Source organism: Leptonychotes weddellii, chromosome 9 (assembly GCF_054177405.1).
Source record: "Leptonychotes weddellii isolate Sample4059 chromosome 9, ASM5417740v2, whole genome shotgun sequence".
NCBI classification, from domain to species: Eukaryota; Metazoa; Chordata; class Mammalia; order Carnivora; family Phocidae; genus Leptonychotes; species Leptonychotes weddellii.
The window spans coordinates 83,014,990-83,035,006 of record NC_138377.1 but is presented as its reverse complement, the minus strand read 5'-3'; the positions used below and the strand labels follow the sequence as shown (position 1 = coordinate 83,035,006).

General features: G+C 36.4%; 1 protein-coding gene across 6 annotated transcripts in view; it reads left to right on the top strand.

The window, feature by feature from the left end:
* ATOSA (atos homolog A) overlaps window positions 1-20,017 on the top strand; it is a 97,518-nt gene that overhangs the window by 18,423 nt on the left and 59,078 nt on the right. For 2 of the 6 annotated variants that reach the window (XM_031028146.2, XM_081831091.1), the window contains exon 1: window positions 7,425-9,238. The exons of 3 other annotated variants lie outside the window; for them this stretch is intronic. In XM_031028146.2, the coding sequence (XP_030884006.2) occupies window positions 9,202-9,238 (37 nt within the window). In that variant the 5' untranslated portion in view covers window positions 7,425-9,201. Of the gene's footprint in view, window positions 1-7,420; window positions 9,239-20,017 lie in introns of those variants that run through there. One more of the 6 variants, XR_004075669.2, reaches the window with a different exon arrangement.

Below are 20,017 nucleotides of genomic sequence, written 5' to 3'. Positions count from 1 at the left end.
CTTGAAAAAACATTTAACTGCCTATGCATGCTTAATCACCATCAGTGCCTTGTGGATGAAGACTTGATCTTTCTCCTTTCAGACAAAAGTATCCTAGGATGTAGTGAATTGTACATGGTTAACTTTTTTAAAAGAGCATTTGAAAAGCTGATACACAATTTAAATTATTTCAAATATATAAATTTTATATTTTGACTTACATCAGTGAGTTTCACGGAATAAGAAAATTCTCATTTAAAAAATGAAAGCAGGGCGCCTGAGTGGCTCAGTCATTAAGCATCTGCCTTCAGCTCAGGTCGTGATCCCAGGGTCCTGGGATCATCAGGCTCCCTGCTCCGCGGGAAGCTTGCTTCTCCATCTCCTACTCCCCCCCTTGTGTTCCCTCTCTCGCTGTGTCTCTCTCTCTCAAATAAATAAATAAAATCTTTAAAAAAATTTAAAAATTAAAGTAATTTGAGTTAACCATTTTATATCTCTATTTAACTGTGCCAGAAGTTCAGATTTTCTTGGGATGGGATGGAAATGCTACCTGGGATGGTCCTGGTTTACGTCTGTTACCTCTGTCCAATCCTATTTCACGGTTGTCTTCTTTCACTCTGTTTCATTGTTTAGACAAATAATTTTATGGTCACCCTAATTATTAGCCATTTTGCTGCCCTACTAGCACACTCCATAATTCATATTTCATTCTGTATTAAAATAGCTTAAGTAGGGCGCCTGGGTGGCTCAGTTGGTTAAGCGACTGCCTTCGGCTCAGGTCATGATCCCGGAGTCCTGGGATCGAGTCCCACATCGGGCTCCCGGCTCAGCGGGGAGCCTGCTTCTCCCTCTGACCCTATCCCCTCTCATGCTGTTTCTCTGTCTCTCTCTCTCTCTCAAATAAATAAATAAACAAAATCTTTAAAAAAAAAAAAATAAAATAGCTTAAGTATAGCTTCAGGTAGACAATTTGCCCCAGCTGTGTTCTGTAGGATATTGCATATAATATTTTATAATTTATGTGGACTCTTGTATAAATCAAGGGATTGACAACATGGAATACTTGCTTTGATTTAGTACAAAACACTTGGAATTTGTTTCAGAAATGCTTGATTCTAAGATGTTTTTACTAAAATGCACCTATTTTGACAAAATGTTCTTTTTGTTCAAAGTCATCTGAAATCTTATGAACAATGCCTTCTGCGATAAATATTATATTAGTGATTACATAATATATTGGTAAAATAACCACTTTTAGAATTTACTGTTAAATATAGTAAAAGTTGAGACATTTGGATCCCTTTCCCTCTCTTCTCTGAAACAAATCTTCATAATGTGCTGTGCTGGAAATGCAATGATGAGCAAGAACTAACATGGCCTCTGGAACTTGTGGTCTTTTCTGACTTTTTTCCTGAGTCAACAGACAGATCAAGACTGGAGGGTTACCCTGTGCTGTGTTGAAAGAGGCTCAGGTGGGGAGTAGGGGAAGTGGCCCAGATGAAAGCATATCAGATGGCCTGCACAGATCTGTAGAACTCCTGCATTCCACTACCCTCTTCTATTTGTAGTAATCTCAAATATTTTTGGTTTGAATATAAGGTGTGTGTGTGTGTATGTGTGTGTGTATGTGTATTGGATATTCTGTTTTGGAGAATGAGGAATGGAAATTTATTTCTCAGTAATTGCAAGTTTCAGTTGAAGTGCTCAGTTCGTGAGGCCTTACTGATTTTGCCCTCTAGGCAATGCAGCTAAAACCTTCCTGGTCTAAAAGGTTAGAAACTATTGAGGGTAGTCAATGATAAGTATTTTCCACCAGCTTTCTGGGTGGCATCATTGTATAAACTAAAATAATGTTGAAAATGAACAGTTTTGACCGATTGTAGCATTTAAATGAGGATAAAGAAAACAACTGTCTCCCTCTCTACAAAAAGGTATATGCAGTAAGTTACAGAATTTATACATTCTGTATCTTTAAAGATCACTAAACATTTGTGTCTCTAGTAGTGTAGTGTCACCCCTGGTAAAGAAGGGTTTATGGAACTGAGTTGTGGCAGCATGTGAGGTGTGTGAATTTTGGTTGTAAATCTCTAGCAGCTGCTTCTTTTTTAAACTATTTAGTAAAATAAAACTTAATATCAGCCTTTAATCTGTGCTTTCAAAGTCCATGTTGGTTGAATGTGATAAGGTTGAACCAAATATCTATTTGGGGACATGGCAGGGAATGGTGGTAATTGAGAGACAGTATCACATGGAGCAATGGCTTTAAAATTTTTTTGTCAGCCCACAATTACAAAGACAATTGACATTGCTCCATCCCAACACTCTGTCCCCCCAAACAAAAGTCATTACTTAGTCTTGCTCTGCAGTGGTAGCTAATCTTTTCTTTTTTCCTATTTTATTTAAAACTAAAGTGATAGTTCCAACCCCTTAAATTAACTTGACAGCACATTTAATCCTAGAGATTGTTTTAGCATCTGGAAGAATTAGAAGGGCCTGGGTTCAGGTTCTGGTTTTGTCACCTGCTCTGAGTAACCTTGACCAAATTACCTAACTTCTCAGCTTCATTTTCCTCATTGGTTGAGATTGAGGCAATAAAAATACTCATTTCATAGGTTTGTTATAATGACATAATCTGATTTTGTTATGATGGCACAACCACCTGAATGAAGTGGTTGTGCCAGGCACTTAAAAAGCACATAAGTAATGGCTATTTTGGTTGTCTCCAAATTTTGTAAGCTTAGGGAATTGGGAGCGATAATAATGGTGAATCCCATTCAGAGGACAATTAGTTCAGTTTCAGATATGTTAGCATTTGAGGTGTTACAGGTAGCCAGAGAGTTTAGACATATTTTTTGGAAACAAGACTATATGAAATAGTCTGAAGTTAGTGAATTTTTAAAAATCCAAGCAAATAGAGTATTAGAGCTTTGGGGACTTAACAATTGAGTTTTTCCTAAAGGTACATGAGGTTTATTTAATTCTGTTATAGCTGTTTCACTTTACCAGCTTTCTGCTAACATTCTCCAAAATTTAAAATGCAGAATCTGTCATTTGTATGACTATTGGCATAATTAGTAGAGGTAAAGACATGTACCGATGATAGGTAGTTGTAGAAAAAGAAGAACATAGGATTTGGAATTAAACCTGGGTTAGGTGATTCAGCTAGGTAATCCACCACCTACCTTAATCTTTATGGTTCAGTGTCTTTATCTACAAAATATTCTTATTTCACAAAGTTAGATTGTCAAAGGGACAAATAAGTGTAAGAAAGATACATTAATTTCCATGGAAATACTTTTAGTAAAACGTCGTTTTTTAGCAGAATAAAAAAATTCATGATGGCTGGATCAAACATACCGTTCTTTATAATATGATAGGAGATTAACAACATCCTAGAACTTGTCTTTAAAGAAGTATGGGTATATGGGCGCCTGGGTGGCTCAGTTGGTTAAGCCACTGCCTTCGGTTCAGGTCATGATCCTGGAGTCCCGGGATCGAGTCCCGCATCGGGCTCCCTGCTCGGCGGGGAGTCTGCTTCTCCCTCTGACCCTCCCCCCTCTCATGTGCTTTCTCTCTCTCATTCTCTTTCTCTCAAATAAATAAATAAAATCTTTAAAAAAAAAAAAAAAAGAAGTATGGGTATAGGTAAAGAGCAACCCAGTGCATCTTGGCACATGTTTTATGTAATAATGATGATATTAATTTTTAAAGAGTACCATAGGATATTAAAATGAATTCTTATATACCTGATCTTGATACTTAGTAAGTCTGACTAGTGTATGCACAAGATATTATTAGACAAAGTGTTTGTCCAGTAGCTTAGATTATAAATAACCCCTGTTCTAGCTCATTTTAAACAATGTAGTATGAATGATGCCAAAAACAGGCTAGAACATTTTCTTCTCTCCAAGATCTGAGATTTTGTAAACAAGGCTCTGCTCCTGGAGCTAATCTAGGTCATCATAACCCAAAATCTTTTGAAGGATGAGAAACCCAATTAAGTCTCTTAGGTACTTTTTAATATTTTAATTTTAAGAAATGTTGTAGCTCTTAAAAACGCAGTATTTTTGGATTGCTGTTTGGCCACTTAGCTTATTTGTATCATTTCATAATGAATACAAATCACTGGGTAATCATTTCAGCAACAATGATGGCTAGAAATCTCTGTGTGTGTGGAAATTAATGTAACTTATTATGGCTTAATTTATCCTAGTACTAACCCAACAGTATAACATTTTGTTTTTTAATAAAAAGTGATCTTATGAGAAAAACCATAAATTTCCTAATTTCCAAAACTGTTAACAGTGTTAAGTTTTAGCTGTTATTTAGTCTTTATTGCAAATTTGTTACTGAACTGTGAAATGTGTTGTTAAATGTGACATTATTTAAGAAACTTTAAAAATATCAGTGTCATAAATCTTTAGAAGTGAAGATTCAAATTTTATCTTTGTTATTAATATAGTATACTATTCATTAATAGTAATTGCCCCTTGTGTGTGTGTGTGTGTGTGTGTGTGTGTGTGTGTGTGTATGCACATTTGCCCTTTACTAATATCCTATAGACCTGATGTTTGCAAAGGAAAAGAGGAGACTTCAATTGCTTGAGAGCCGAGTCCTGGGCTAGGTGATTTATAACTCTTAGAGGAATTATTACTCCCACTTTACAGGTAAAGAAATAGACTCAGGTTAAATAATTTGATAGCACAGCTTGTTAAATAGAAAGATCTTGAACTCCTAGATTCTGGCTCTCCTCCGTTTTGTCTTGCTGCTTTAAAGGATCATTCCAGTAATGAGGTTGAGTTTTGTGCAAACACGTTTACACTGCTATCCCCTAGAAGACCACTGGAGACAATGATATTCTATTTGTGTAGAACATTGCTGTTTTCAAAATAATTTTACCCTATCCTATTTGATCCTAACAACAAACCAATGTTGCAGGCAAAAAAGAAAAGAAAAAAGGATTCCTGACTTAGAAATGAGCGATTTCAGAGAAGTACTTAAGATTATAAAGCTAATTAAAGGTGGAGTTTAAACTAGAACCCAGATCTGTGGTTCCTGGTCATTGTTCTTTTCTACTTCTTTTACTTTCTCTGGATTATGTATGTGATCTATGAATATGAAGTAGTGAAGTTTTACAGATTGAATCTTTTGTGTCTTCATGCAGTGATCACACTTTATAACTATGGCCTGGCTCCCTGTTTAGCCGTCAAATCCTGTTTTCCTGTACTATGATTAGTGTATCAGTGACAGAATTGAGGTGTAATGGGGCTGTAATAGTGCTTATTGAATGAGTAATAAGTGGAAAATGCTGAGATTTCTGTAATTAAACTTTATTCTTGTATGATGCCATATTTGCCTTACGGAAATGTATATAAAAAAGGAGTTGTTAAGGGAAGGATAGCATTGGTTAAGAGCATGCATGTTAGATTTAGGAAGACCAAAACTTGAATCCTGGCTTTTCCCATTTGATTCTACTGTTCTTGGTCAAGTAATAAGCCAGTTTCCTCATCTTCAGGGATAGTAACTGCTACAGGGTCAGAGGAGATAGGTATATAAAGAGACTAACACTGGGCCTGGGCCATGGGCCTACCTACATAGAAGCTATTAAATCATTACCTGTAAAGGGTTCTTTTTTTTCTTTTCTTTTCTAGTAGCAGTGTATCTTTTTGTTTAGAAAGTATCCAAGCTAGCATGATTATCTCTAAAGTATCTTAAAAGTAGATAGTTCCCAATTATTTCTGCTAATGGAGGGCACAGATGATCTGAAACAGTTGATATTTGAGACTTTTCCATTTTATATTTAGAATATGTAGTTTAAAAAAACTCATGGAAGACCTTTAATTTATTTCCTTATATGAGGATAATATAAGTAATTTATATTTCTTCAGCTGTCCATTTGGAGAGCACAATTTTGACCATGCTATGTGAGTTGCAGGGGGAAAAGGGGGGTATTTCATGGTTGGGGGTTGAGAATTGAGAACCTGGGACTAACATTTAGTATAGAATTTCATATTATTCAGATTTTTAACTTGTAGACTGTTGAGACCTACAAAGTAGATAACATGCCATTCTTTTATAGCATACCCATTTATAGCTTTGCGTACTAAGATAAACAAAAGCAGGGAAAAGCAAGCATTCTTCAGAATTAAGTAAAGTGCCATTATGAAATTTTTGGAAAACTGGCAGCACAGAAGAAACATTTCACTAAATCTCTTTGTTGGATTTTACTTTTTAAGGTGGCATGTCTCATGTACATTTTATTCATTTATAATTACATGTTTCTGACTAAATTTTTTTAAGGGAGGACAGAGGGAGAGGGAAAGAATCTTAAGCACGTTTCACGCTCAACACAGAGCCTGATGAGGGGCTCAATCTCATGACCCTGAGATCATGACCTGAGCTGAAATCAATATTCGGTCGCTTCCTGGCTGAACCACCCAGGCGCACCTGACTAAATTTAATTTTTGTAAGTTCTCTTTGTATGTTAATCAGATTATAGATAGAGGCTATCATTAGCTTTTAATTTAAAAGTTTGAGGATTATAACTGAAAGGAAATATTCCAAAATAATTTAGGGATTGTATATTATTTTTCCTTTTTTGAGAGTGGAAGAGATTAATTTTGAATTATAAACTTATCCATCAAAAAATTTTTAAAATTTTATTTCCTTTGACTTCTAGTTGTATGACTTGAGTAAATAAACTTTTAGAACTGATTTTCTTATTTGAACAGTGCAGATAATGATACTTGTTCTGTTTACCTCCCATGAATGTGAAATCAAATCAACTATTATTTAGGACATAAATCAGGCATGGTGCTAGGTTAGCAATAATGTAGACAAACATAGTACTTCTCTTTAAAGCACTTAGAGGTGGTGGAGGAGAATGTCATTCAACCAGCCATTTTGCAAATAATTATTTAACCTTCTATGAACTAAGTACTAAGCAGGAGGTATAGGGAGTGTAAGACTAGTTTTTCAGGGAAAGCTGCCTTGGGGAAGAGAAATTTAAGCTGAGACTTATCAACTGAAGGCATTGTGGGAGACCACTCTTACTAGAAGAGGTATAAATAGTATTTGCAAAATTCCACAGTTTGAAGAAGCTTAGGATCCTTAGTAACCAAAAGTCCAGTCTGGCTGACAGATAGCACCTTATAGCCTTCACAGTAGCCCTGTGAGTTGACTCCATTTTACAGATCAGAAAACAGAAGCTCAGAGTAGTTTATTATTTATTTTATTTTATTTTTTTAAAGATTTTATTTATTTATTTATTGGAGAGAGAGCGAGAGAGAAACAGCATGAGAGAGGAGAGGGTCAGAGGGAGAAGCAGGCTCCCCGCTGAGCTGGGAACCCCGATGTGGGACTCGATCCCAGGACCCTGGGATCATGACCCGAGCCGAAGGCAGTCGCTTACCCAACTGAGCCACCCAGGCGCCCCGCTCAGAGTAGTTTAGTAAATTGTATAGGGTCTCATTGTTTGTAAATGGCAATTTCAGGTTTTGAACCCAGGTTGGTTGGCCTGACTCCAAACTAAATGTTCTCTCTACTATGCCCTTCTTTCTCTGAGTCACCCCAAAGGCTTCTTGTGCTCCCAAATACATCTTCCCTATTGTTATTTCTCAGAGGGCTTAGCAGCTCTCCCTCTGGTTAATTGTGGGGCCAATGATCAGATTCTTTCTTTACACTAATGTAATAATGACATTTAACTCTTACAGGTTGTGTACTTTGTACTCTTAATTGTATACTGTAAAACTCCAGGGATCCTAGAAGCTTTTTCAGGGACAGGAATCTTGTGCACTCTGGGGCTGATTTGAAACTGCAGTGTTGTTTGTGGCCTCTCATTTAAAAATAGCCTCATGTTGCTCATGGGGTGCCTTAATGGAGCCAACATTTCCATCAGCCTCTGCTCCCTACCCCCAAGACACTTCACATAAACAAATATCTGAGTAATAAACAGTGTGCTGCTCCTCTAGCCTCTGCCTACTCCCACAAACCTCAGTTGTATAGAAATCCTAAAGCCACCACTAATCATCCATTTTATTGGAAAAAATGTAAATAAAAAGAGCTTAATTGCCTTAAAAGTTTAAAAAACACTATCCTAGTTTATGTGATGTTCAGGGGAAATATTTCCTAAAAGGGAATTTTTCTGAACCTTCATATCTGTGTATCTCACTGCCAGCATTAACTCCGCCAAAACATCTTTGTAAGTTGGGGAAGGATTTTTGTTTTTCTTAAGGCTTAGGAGATAGTGTAGACTGGTACATTGAAGCCCAGTATTTGAAACCTGAAGAAAATCTCCTATGCCTTCAATAGCTGCAGATAATTAAAATTATGATAAAGAAAATTATGATATTATGAAAAATTATAAAGAAAATAGATGAATTCAGGCTAAATGTTGTTTTATGTAAAAAGAGACATTTTAATGCAAATGCCTAGCTAAATCTTCATTGTTGTAAGAGTTTGCTAAGAAACTATTTTCCCCTTTTTGGTCTTTTTCTAATCCATTAACATCAATTTTTCTTACCCCTTAAAAGGCACTGCATAAATTTGAGGGGGGCTGTTTTATGCCCTATCCCATTTTAATGAACAGGTTGTGCTTTTCTTGGAATTTGTGAAGTTTGTTGTAAAGTAATTCTTTATTCTAGGTAGATGGAGGTTGATGTTTTATTCTAATTGCTTTCAATTCTTAGATTTCTGTGTTTTCAGAGGGTTTCTCTTGGTAGAACCTGATTTACTTGAAATGTGAAATAATAAGCTGATTCCCTCCACCACTCCCTTTGTCCTGTTTCCTGTGAAATACTGAAATAAATGTTTGCCTTATGAATTTCTCTCTTCGAAAAACATCCAGAGGCATACTTTTTAGGGGCTCATGCTAGAATACTTTTGTCGTTATCCTTCTACTGTTCTTTCAAGTTGCCTAAACACAGCTGAGTTGGTAAGAAGAGCAAAGACAACATGATAGTGCTGCCAAGTAGACAGGAAGCTGTAGTGGACCTAGCAAGCAGGGGCGGCTGAGCACACCCTCCATCCAATCAGCTGTGAGTGCTGTTGCTATGTGTGCTCGTACTCTGCTGCCTTTGTGGAAAACCTTACACAGAGGGAAGCGGAATCAGCACCCACTGCCGAACATTTGTTTTAACCACTGCAGACATCTGGGTCCCTCAGTCACTGACCGTGTAGCTGTTGACAGCCAGAAGGCCCCTTCTTTTACACAAGGATTCCAGTATGGTTTTCAGTGGAAACAAAGGGCTTCACAGAGAAGGTGTGTAATGAAGTGTTTTTAACGGCTTTATTTTTGAACTTCCAATCTTCTGTAGCTGTTTACCAGTTGTGGTGTTTGCTTTGCCTAGATTTTTAATAAATAGGTCTAGAAAAATGATCTCACTTTGAAAAACCTTGAACTTAGGGAATTTTTCTTTAGCTTCATATTTTCTTTGAATGGCCTTGCTTAAAAGATTATTAAAATGCTGATCTGAACAATGAGTAGGAAGAAAAGAAACCAAAATACAATGTGCTCACTTTAATAGGGGGAAAATGTGATAAAAATGAGAACACAGGGAAGAGAATTGGGGTTAGCCAGAAGCATGAACTGTATTTGGGAGCAGGAGGTGTTTTTTGAAAATAAAAGCTGTTAAGGAGAATGTATTTAAAAGAAGTTACATATTTTTAACTGAATTCATTGTTTCTGTATTTGACAGATTGTCAGAATTTAGCTTAGTGAGAATTTTGGCATCGTTTAGGAAATTGATGTTCCATCTTTTTATAAAGGATTTCTGAAGATACTACCACAAATTGTACAATCTTGTAATTAATTTGACCCATTGACTAGTTCTGTGCAGTTCAGATAAAGGATGGTAGTATAATCCAACCACAAAGTCAGTGTCATGTTCTGTTCTGTTAAATGTCCAAATGGAAACTGGAAAAATAAAGGATGTTAAAGACAACATACCACAAATGGTTAAGATAGTATTGTAAAATTAGAGTAAGCCTCTAAAATGTAATAATTCTATATCTGTCTTACTTAATCCTGCAAATATAGTAAAATCTCATTAAATTAAACCTCACTAATTAAATATTTGTAATAATTGAACAGAATATGGATTACGATTTTGTTTTACGGGACCTGGAAAAACCAGTTTATTTAACTGATTGATTATGCGAAAGTTTTAAAATATCTTAAACAAAAGTTTTTTACAGATTCTCATATAGAGTTGACATAGTTGGTTTAACTAATGATTCTTTTAAATTAATTAAAGCAGGGGCGCCTGGGTGGCTCAGTTGTTAAGCGTCTGCCATCGGCTCAGGTCATGATCTCAGGGTCCTGGGATCGAGCCCCACATCGGGCTCCCTGCCCCGCGGGAAGCTTGCTTCTCTCTCTCCCACTCACCCTGCTTGTGTTCCTTCTCTCGCTGTGTCTCTCGCTGTCAAATAAATAAATAAAATCTTAAAAAAAAAAATTAATTAATTAAAGCAGAACAGAAGACTAACAGCATATTGCCCATTGCCCATTTATGAACAATTTTCTTTGGCTTATTCATTTTCACCTGGTTGTGTAACTGGCTCCTTTTTAATTAACTCAGTGATTTATGTCTGATGAATAAAATGAGTATAATATAAATTTAAAGTTGATATTAGAGCTTTGTTTCTCATCTCTATAGGGATTTGTTTTGTTGTTGTTCTTTGCAAGACATACCTGTCATTAAGTAGATTTAGCAGTCAATGTTAGCATAATTTGATAAGTGAGGAGAAATATTTCTTTTCTTTGGAAAGAACTCAAAATATATCTCATGCTTTGGTGCCCATCACTGATCATTTTTAATGATACATATGTTTGTGTTAAGTTAAAGACTTCAAAAAATAGATGCAAATTTATAAAACAAATTGTCCATAAACATTAAAATGTTTAACATGAACCTGCATGTTACATTTCTTAGTTTTTTTCAGTTTGTTGGGTGTACCCCAAAACTTGAACTTGGTAGGAGGTATCATACAAATTATAGCATAGTAGGGGCACCTGGCTGCCTCAGTTGGAAGAGCATGAGACTCTTGATCTCAGAGTCGTGAGTTTGAGCCCCACATTGGGTGTAGAGATTACTTAAATTAAAACTTAAGAAGAATTGTAGCAAAATAAAGAAAGCTATTATATTCTTTGGACTTGATATCATCCAATGTAAAGCACTCATATGCAAAAGAAGATCTGTGAGGGGCCAGGAGGCAGAGGATGATAGGAGGACCCAAGTTCATTAAATATAACTCTAACCACATAGAAGCTATTCTAGTCATTTCCATTTTCTCGAGCTATCATTCTCATCAATCACTAATTTTATTTTTTAACATAGAACCACAAAAACCGAGTTTTACTTGAATTGATTTGCTACTTTTTCCTCTTGTTTCATTTCTTGAGAATTAATTGACTTCCCAGGAGCAGGCTCGTTTCATTCATATGCTGCAAAAGATAAAGGAACGTGATATTGGCAAGAAAGTGGTGTCTACTGCTGTGTTACACAAAAGCTTTGACTTTGTGAGGCAGGAGGAATAGTCTTGGCAGAATCTCAGATTTTATTCTTGGGCTCAGTACCCAAAGATGTTTTTTATACTGGAACATCTGAAAGTGTTTGTCCAGTATCAAAACGTCAGGAAAATAATTGATGTTTATAGTCTGGTCAAATGTAGTAACATTGCTAGCATAGTTCAACTTTTTGAATTCATCTGTTATTTGACAATACAATTTTTTTTTAAGATTTTATTTATTTATTTGAGAGAGAGTGAGAGAGAGAACACAAGAGGGGGGTAGAGTCAGAGGGAGAAGCAGACTCCCCGCTGAACAGGGAGCCTGATGCGGGACTTGATCCCGGGACTCCGGGATCATGATCTGAGCCGAAGGCAGTCGCCTAACCAACTGAGCCACCCAGGTGCCCCTAACAATACAATTTTTATTGTCTTATTCTATGTCAAATCTTTAAATTGACTATACTTTTATGTACTTGTAGAAAAATAGTTCAGTTCTCGAAAATAGTGGTTTCTTTTTTTTTGCCTTGACCACTTACTAATATTTATCAGATGCAATGATTGATATGTTTTTATTTTAAATAAAGTTGTTTCTCTTTATTTTGAAATCACCAGGCGATAATATGTAGTGTTTCATATACAGTTCAAAAAATTCTGTAACTTAAAACCTCAGGAACGGGTGACAATCTGAGTTTTTCTTTTTTTTCCAGGTCTCCTATGAAATTTTTTTTTTTATCATTCCTACTTCAAGTATTATTCCAAATGTTTGTTTCCTATATGTGTGCATAAGTGCTATATGATACAGTTTTGTTACTGTTTTTTTTCCTGTTTCTTTGTTTTTGTTTTTTCCCCCCCCTCTTCCTTGAAGAAATTCCATTACTTGTTCATATTCTGAATTCCAAAAAGATTTGATTGTCATAGCTGAGCAGGGAAGTTTAGTCTTGACAACTTTCTGTCAGGCATTTTCAGTTAGCAACATGCTATTGCATATACTGTATTGCTTTGGAAGACTATAGTGAATCTTATTTTTTTTAATCTTCAGATGTTGCTATATCTAAAATCAAAGACCCAGGTTTTAAAAATGTAGTCAATGCAGTATTGCTTGAATCTGATTATATAATCCTTTGTGATGGGGCTAAGTTAAAAGTGGTAGCATGATGGCCATTAATTGAGAAACTAGAAATATCTTCTTGTTTCTTTGCTGGTCTTCTCAATTTTATTCATTCAAAGATTTCTGAACATCAAAGGATTTGAATTAGAAGCTTTATGATAAACACAGGGACATCATAAATTATAGGAAATAGTCAAGATGGAGTAGGAAATATAGGCTCATACATAGTTGGGCCTCAGATTGTGCTCTAAGCTTCTTGTCATCCTGAATATGAAAGGGAAACTGCCAGTCAGTTGTATATAGCTCTGTTATTTAACATGTTATTGCTAAATATTGGCCATTAAAAATCTAAGTTGATTTCTGTTTCCTTAAAATTTTGAGATTTTTGGGGGGTGGTCAAATTTGGGGTAGCTTATCTATTCTGTATGATTTTTTTTTTAAGATTTTATTTATTTATTTGAGGGCGAGAGCACAGGGGAAGGAGCAGAGGGAGAAGGACAAGGAGACCACACTGAGTGCAGAGCCCGATGCAGGGCTCTCTCCCACAACCCCGAGATCATGACCTGAGCCAAAATCAAGTCAGACGGGTGCCTGGGTGGCTCAGATGGTTAAGCGTCTGCCTTTGGCTCAGGTCATGATCCCAGGGTCCTGGGATTGAGTCCCGCATCGGGCTTCCTGCTCAGCGGGGAGCCTGCTTCTCCCTCTGCCTCTCTCTCTCTCTCTCTGTCTCTTATGAATAAATAAATAAAATCTTTAAAAAAAAAAAAATCAAGTCAGACACTTAACCAACTGAGCCACCCAGGCACCCCTGATTTTTTATTATTTAGCAGTACTGGGCGCAGTTTCACCTCTTTGAGCAGTAGTTTCCCAGTCAATATAAGGAGATCTTAGGGTAATTGTGGAATTTAAATGGAACAGTTTAAGAAAACTACTCAGGTTAGTGGCACTGAGTTAACACTCAATAAAATGTGAGATTTTATAATAAACTCTTTAAAATTATTTTTGAGTTCTGAGGATTTTAAGTGTAGTTTTTTAGACTTTCCCCCTGAGCTTCACATATGTTGATATAATTTTAGTTTTCTCAGTTTTCTAATACTTCATGATCTAGAGAGTCATGGAAATAATGAGATTTGGGCAGAAGAAAGGACACAGAGTTCATAGAGAAGTACATGAGTAAGTTTCTGGAGAAAGATAATAGTCAAGAATAGTAAGGAAATAATGGGTAAAATAGAAAGGTAAATAAAGAAGGGAAGGCAGAAAAAAATATTCTGTTTGATGTAGTGTTATCTTGGGGGTGTGTGTATGCATGCATATGCATGTACACACAAGTATCCACAAATGCTGAGCTGACTGATTAGAGTTGCTAAATCCACTAGGTATTTGTTTCCTGGGAAGTAACTTGTTTCTGATTTTTCTTTTGAATCTCTCAGCTAGGATTAGTGTAAGGGTGACCTTGTATTTGACACCCACATTAATGACAAGGGACAAGTCAGCTACCTGAGAGCCAAAAATTAAATACCATCACATACATGATGAATGTAACTGTGTTAAAATATAAAAACTTCCAAAGAAAAAGCTGTTGGTGTAGGACTAAATTTTGAAAACGCAAATTTCCAAGCCAAAATGTTCAGAAAATGCTCTTTAATCATTTTAATATGTACACAAAATTTCAACTGACTGTAGACTTTTCATTGCTTTGAGTGGTCATAACTGAACATTGTTTTAGGAGAGAGGTATAATCTGAGTTCCCATCCTGGTTTCCATATTTTCATCAAGTGCTAAGATTTTGTGATTCCTACATAAACTAATATTATTTAGCTCTCCAACTTGCTGACAATACAGTTTAGCTTATTGAGAATTAGAGAATAAACAAATGTAAAGGAAAGATCATCTTTTCCAAGTGTATTCCATTTTATCACTGTTAATATTTTCAGTAGTACTACCCAACTAGCTAGCTTCTGCTTTGGGTCCAGAGACTATTTTGTAACTGACAAAAAGGATAGGAGAACCATTTTAGAAATAAGTATCCTGGTTTAACCTAATTGCATTGCATTGTGTCCTTGGGGTAGGGGGTGGGTGGAAGGGGGAAAAACATACTTACCTTAAATCACATCTCTCAAAAAAAATCCACACAGAAAAAGAACAAGAGAGAGATTGCTCTATGCCAGTATTTCTCAATTTGCGGTACTGACCCTTTTGAGAGTCTGCTGAAAACTGTCAGTCCCTGCTAGGAGAAAAACCCCGCATCTATGCATATACACACTTGATTTTGTGGAAAATATCCAGAGGTTCATAAATTCTCTTAGGTTAAGAAATTTATTGACCGTATCTTGGTTTTAGACATCGAATAAAAGCATTAATTTTTAAAAATTGTTTATTTTGTTTTGTTTTGTTTTTAGCACAGGGTCATCTTCTGAATGTACAGAAGAATTTGTGGTTTTGAGAGACAGTACTTTGTTTCCTTCTCTGACACCGTTTTCTCAGTTTTTTTCCCCCGTGGTTCTTTCTGAGGTATGGGGTGATAATACCAAAGGGCCAGGAATATTCCCACAAAGGACAATGAAGAGGACAATATTTCCTACTTGAGGATTTTTCAGGCCCTAAAACAGTGATGAATTAGGTCTAATGGTTTATGCAGAACACAGAAAATTTAAATTCTCTAGGGTTAGTGCAGGTAAGAACAAATGCATAAAATCTGTGTAGCTCTAAGTCTGTGCCCATGCATCCTTGATGGTATGGTTTAAAGCACATTTCTGGCAGCCTGGACTTGAAGGAAGCATGACAAATGGAAATTTCCTCAATAACATTGACTAGTTTCAATTCTTACATTTTAAATATCAAGTCCTCTGGGAGCTTTCTCTGATTTCCAAGATTGAGTTTCTTCATAAGCATACCCTAATCTACCCCTGTTATCATTTATCACATCACCATGAATTAGATCTATCTGTGGCATCTCCATCAGACTGTCCTCCACTTGAAGGCAGCACTGCAGCTTGAGCTCCCCATTGCCTTTGGGAGAAGAAGTAGATTTCACTGACATTTTTGAAAGGTAGATACTTCTCTTTTTCAATTCTTACCTTCTAGCCAGTCTTTAAAATTACTTAAAATTTAGCTCTCTTTTCTAGAGTTTAAGCTGCCCCCAACTTATCATATAAGCAGCCAGTAGTTTGTTATGATGAATTTGCTCCGTAAATCCCTGAAAAAAGGCAGATTTCCAGTAATCAATAGGGAAATTAGAACTCAAAATGCTCTCTGTCTCTTATTTTTGACAGTTTAAATGTTTTTGCCATAGGCTAGAGATTTGGTGATTACCTAACCCACTTTCATTATTTAAAAACAAATGTTTCCTTGTTCATTTAAGAGAATTATATTGGGGCACCTGGCTAACTCAGTAGGTAGAGTAACTCTTGATCTCAGCGTCATGAGTTCGAGCTCCATGTTGGGCCTAGAGTTTACTTAAAAAATTTTATTTTAAAAAGTTTAAAAGGAATTATATTGATAAAGGGCATTAAAAGCAACAAAACTTTTTCAGTACAAAAGAGGGGGCAGAGACTAGGTCCCTGTTGACTAAATTAAGACTTGCTTTAGGAAGCAAAGAAAGTTAAGGAGATGCTAATTAGGTTTAGGGTAGTGTTTCAGGTGATAGATTTGTAGAATTTTATTTCCAACTTCGACTTTTCAAATTTAGAAAAAATAGAAAACCAGTTGGCAGTTAAAATATTAAACCCAAGAGAAGAATAAAGTAATTATCTGAAAAGGGTAATAGCAAGCTTTTATCACTTTAATCAGAAATAAGCTGAAATAAGAAGAAAACAAGATATAATAGAACACTGACCATTCATTATTTCAGCAAGTGTTCTAGTGCTTGTTCATGCCAAGCAGTTAGGCTGGACAACAGGACCAACTTGTTCTTGTGGAGCTTAATGGGTTAGAGGAGAGATGCAAATAATGATTTAATTTTATTTGTGTTAAGTTTTAGGAAGGGAAAGCATAAGGTGCAATGAACTCTTACAAAAAAAAAATAAAAAGCCCTGGAGGGGTGTAATGGGATCAAATGAGATGGATAAGCCCCAATGATGAATTATGTGTTTAAACTGAAACAGAGATAATCTCATTATTTTATGCCTTATTTATTTATTTAAAGATTTATTTATTTATTTTAGGGGGGGTGGGAGGGGCAGAGGGAGGAGGAGAGAATCTTCAAGCCGACTCCTTGCTGAGCGCTGAGCCTGTCCTGTGGCTTGATCCCAGGGCCCTGAGATCATGACCTGAGCTGAAATCAAGAATCGGATTCTTAACCAACTGAGCCACTCAGTTGCCCCTTTTTTTTTCTTTCTTTCTTTATTATTGCAATATAATTAACATACAATGTTATAGGTTTCAAGTGTACAATATGGTGATTCAACAACTCTGTACATTACTCAGTGCTCATCACAATAAGCCCTTCACCTGTTTCACCACCCCCCCCACCCTGTGGCCTAAATTTTTATCTGTACAACTTTTTTTTTAAGTGGGGCTTGAATTTACGACCCTGAGTCACCTGCTCTGCCACCTGAGCCAGCTAGGCACCTCTAATCTGTAGAACTTTGATCAAGTGTAAAGTTTAATTTTTAATCCCGTATGAGTAGAAATTATGTAGAAAATGTAATGAGGGGGAAAAAAGAGAGGTAATGCAATGAGAAAAATCCCAAGCACAAGAGCAACAAACAAATCTAATCATGATGAACACAATAGAAATATTTAAGACCTTTATGAAGAAAATTTAAAAAGTCTGCCGAAGAATATTTTAAAAGGCTTACATAAATGGTGAGATTTATGCAGTTTTCAAGAAGTTGAAGTAATTTTTGAGTCACTAGTTATAATTTGGGAGAATTATTCATAATTCCTGAGGTATCTGAAGACCAGAAAAGCGGTAGGAATATTAGGAGAGTTGGAGTGCTCTCCTGATGCACAAACAGATTCATTACCTCTTTACTGCAAGGTTTTTCTATGGTGTGGCTTTAAGAATATTGGCATTGCTGAGGTGAAGCATTAAAACAATTGAGGTAGGGCTCTGAGGCCTGCCAGGAAGGGAGTGTTGGAAACAGAAGGAATTCTAAGTGATTCATTGGAATACAGAGAGTGGGATATCTTGAGGTGGCTCTAGGAGAGTGAGTAGGTCAGTTTGGTCAGAGCATTGGATGCATAAAGGCAGAAATGAGAGAAGTGAACAAAGGTAGATAGGGTTCTTTTTCACCTCATCTCTCGTTATTCTCTTCTATGCATCCTATGTACCAGCTAAACTAGGAATGGTGAGGGATCAGGTATAGGAGGTTGTTAATAGAAGCCAAACCTTATCACTGATGCCTTATTGGGAACAAGGGAAAAGGGGGGAGGCATAAATGATTCTAAGATTTCAAGTCACAAAATGCAAAAGTAGCTGAGCTTGGGACAAGTTTTGTATTCTCACTAGCAACCCCATGACTGTTTTTAGTTTGTGATTGAGTTAGTAGATGTACCAGGATCAGTGCTTGTGGCCAAAGTAGGACTAACAGTAAATGGGATAGTATTTTGTAACTCCAAAAATTGGCACAAGTAGAGTCAGGTACTGTTTAAATTGGAAGGGGACATGTAGTTTCACATACCTTCATTTTACAAGTCAGTTTGCTGAAAGTCACGGAGTTTAATTGACCTTTCCCAAGGTCTTGGGGCTAGTTTATTACAAAGCTGAAATTAGAATCCAGGTCTTCTGGCTTCTAGTACATGGATTTTTCATACTTTTTTCAAGTTGCTGTAACATTTTTTTCATTAGATTTTTGTTTTATTGAGAGATCTGTGAATTTCAAGATCTTTTACAAGTATAAATGTTATTAAGGTCTGTTATTTAGATATCAAAATTTAGGGAAAAGATCTGAGGTAAATGTGGAGTGAAAGCAGATTAGTAAGTTTATTTTCTAAACAGATGATTTTGGAAAAATACAACAACAAATAATTGATCATAATAGCTATGTTCAGTTGACTATAGTTCTAATTGTGTGTGAATTGGCTGAACTAAAACCAGTTTAATCTGGTTCTAGGAAATATTCTATACTTGCCTGACTGAAGTTGATAATAATGACCACAGAGTCATCCAATAAAACATTAATTAAAAGCATTACATTAGCATTAAATCCTACAGCTTGATCATTATCTTTATCAAAGAATAGTGCCTTTGGCAGAGTTAACCATTTTAAAGGGGAAATAGAGCAATATGAAACTGCCTTTGAGGAAAAAATTAGAAGAGATTATTGTTTCTGTTCTCACCACCCTTATAGCGAGGTGATATCCTTACAATAGCCATCTACAATTAAACCGTAAGTTTCCATCCTAAATAATTGATCTCCCCACATTTGCACAGAAGTTAATGAATGAATTTGCCTGCTTCGACTGGTTGAATCACCAGAAGAACTAATGGGTGTTCTTTCTTGGTGTTATTTTCTAGCAAACTGTCATTCTCATAGACTTCTGGTCCTTTGCCCCCTTTTTAAGAATTGGCCTTTTCCCACTTTTGTGAAACATGATCTCTCCCCTTCCCATCATTGCTCCCTCAAATGATAGATAAGCTTCTCAGACTGATTAAGGTAAGAGCAGTGGAAAGGGAGGGGAAGGACCCTGTTAGTTAGGCTCTTGGTTACTATTCACACAGACACTGAAGTCATAGCTTTCAGCTTAGTACCTTATGGTGGTGGTTCCCAAAGGCTGTCCTCAGACCCATGTTAGGCTAACATTAGCTTTTCATTTGTCCGTGGCAAAGATGGCAGCGTTTCTCAAGAGGGACTGTCCTTTTCTGGGATCATGTTTTCCAATTTTTTGTTATTAAATGCTTTTCCTTTTCTGAAATGATGGTGAAAGTAAAAGATAAGTAATACTTTTTCTAAATTGCTCTTATTTAAGAAGTGAAACATTAAAAAAGATTTTTAGTAGTAATAAGGAGTTTTAACAAAGTTTTTTTTTTTTTTTATGTTAGTCACCATACATTACATCATTAGGTTTTTGTTTTTGTTTTTTTTTTAAGATTTTATTTATTTATTTGACAGAGACACAGGGAGAGAGGGAACACAAGCAGGGGGAGCAGGAGAGGGAGAAGCAGGCTTCCCGTAGAGCAGGGAGCCTGATGCGGGGCTTGATCCCAGGGCCCCGGGATCATGACCTGAGCCGAAGGCAGACGCTTAACGACTGAGCCACCCAGGCACCCCTACATCATTAGTTTTTGATGTAGTGTTCCATGATTCATTGTTTGCATATAACACCCAGTGTTCCATTCAATACGTGCCCTCCTTAATACCCATCACCAGGCTAACCCATCCCCCCACCCCGCTCCTCTTTAAAACCCTCAGTTTGTTTTTCAGAGTCCATAGTCTCTCATGGTTCGTCTCCCCCTCCGATTTCCCCCCCTTCATTTTT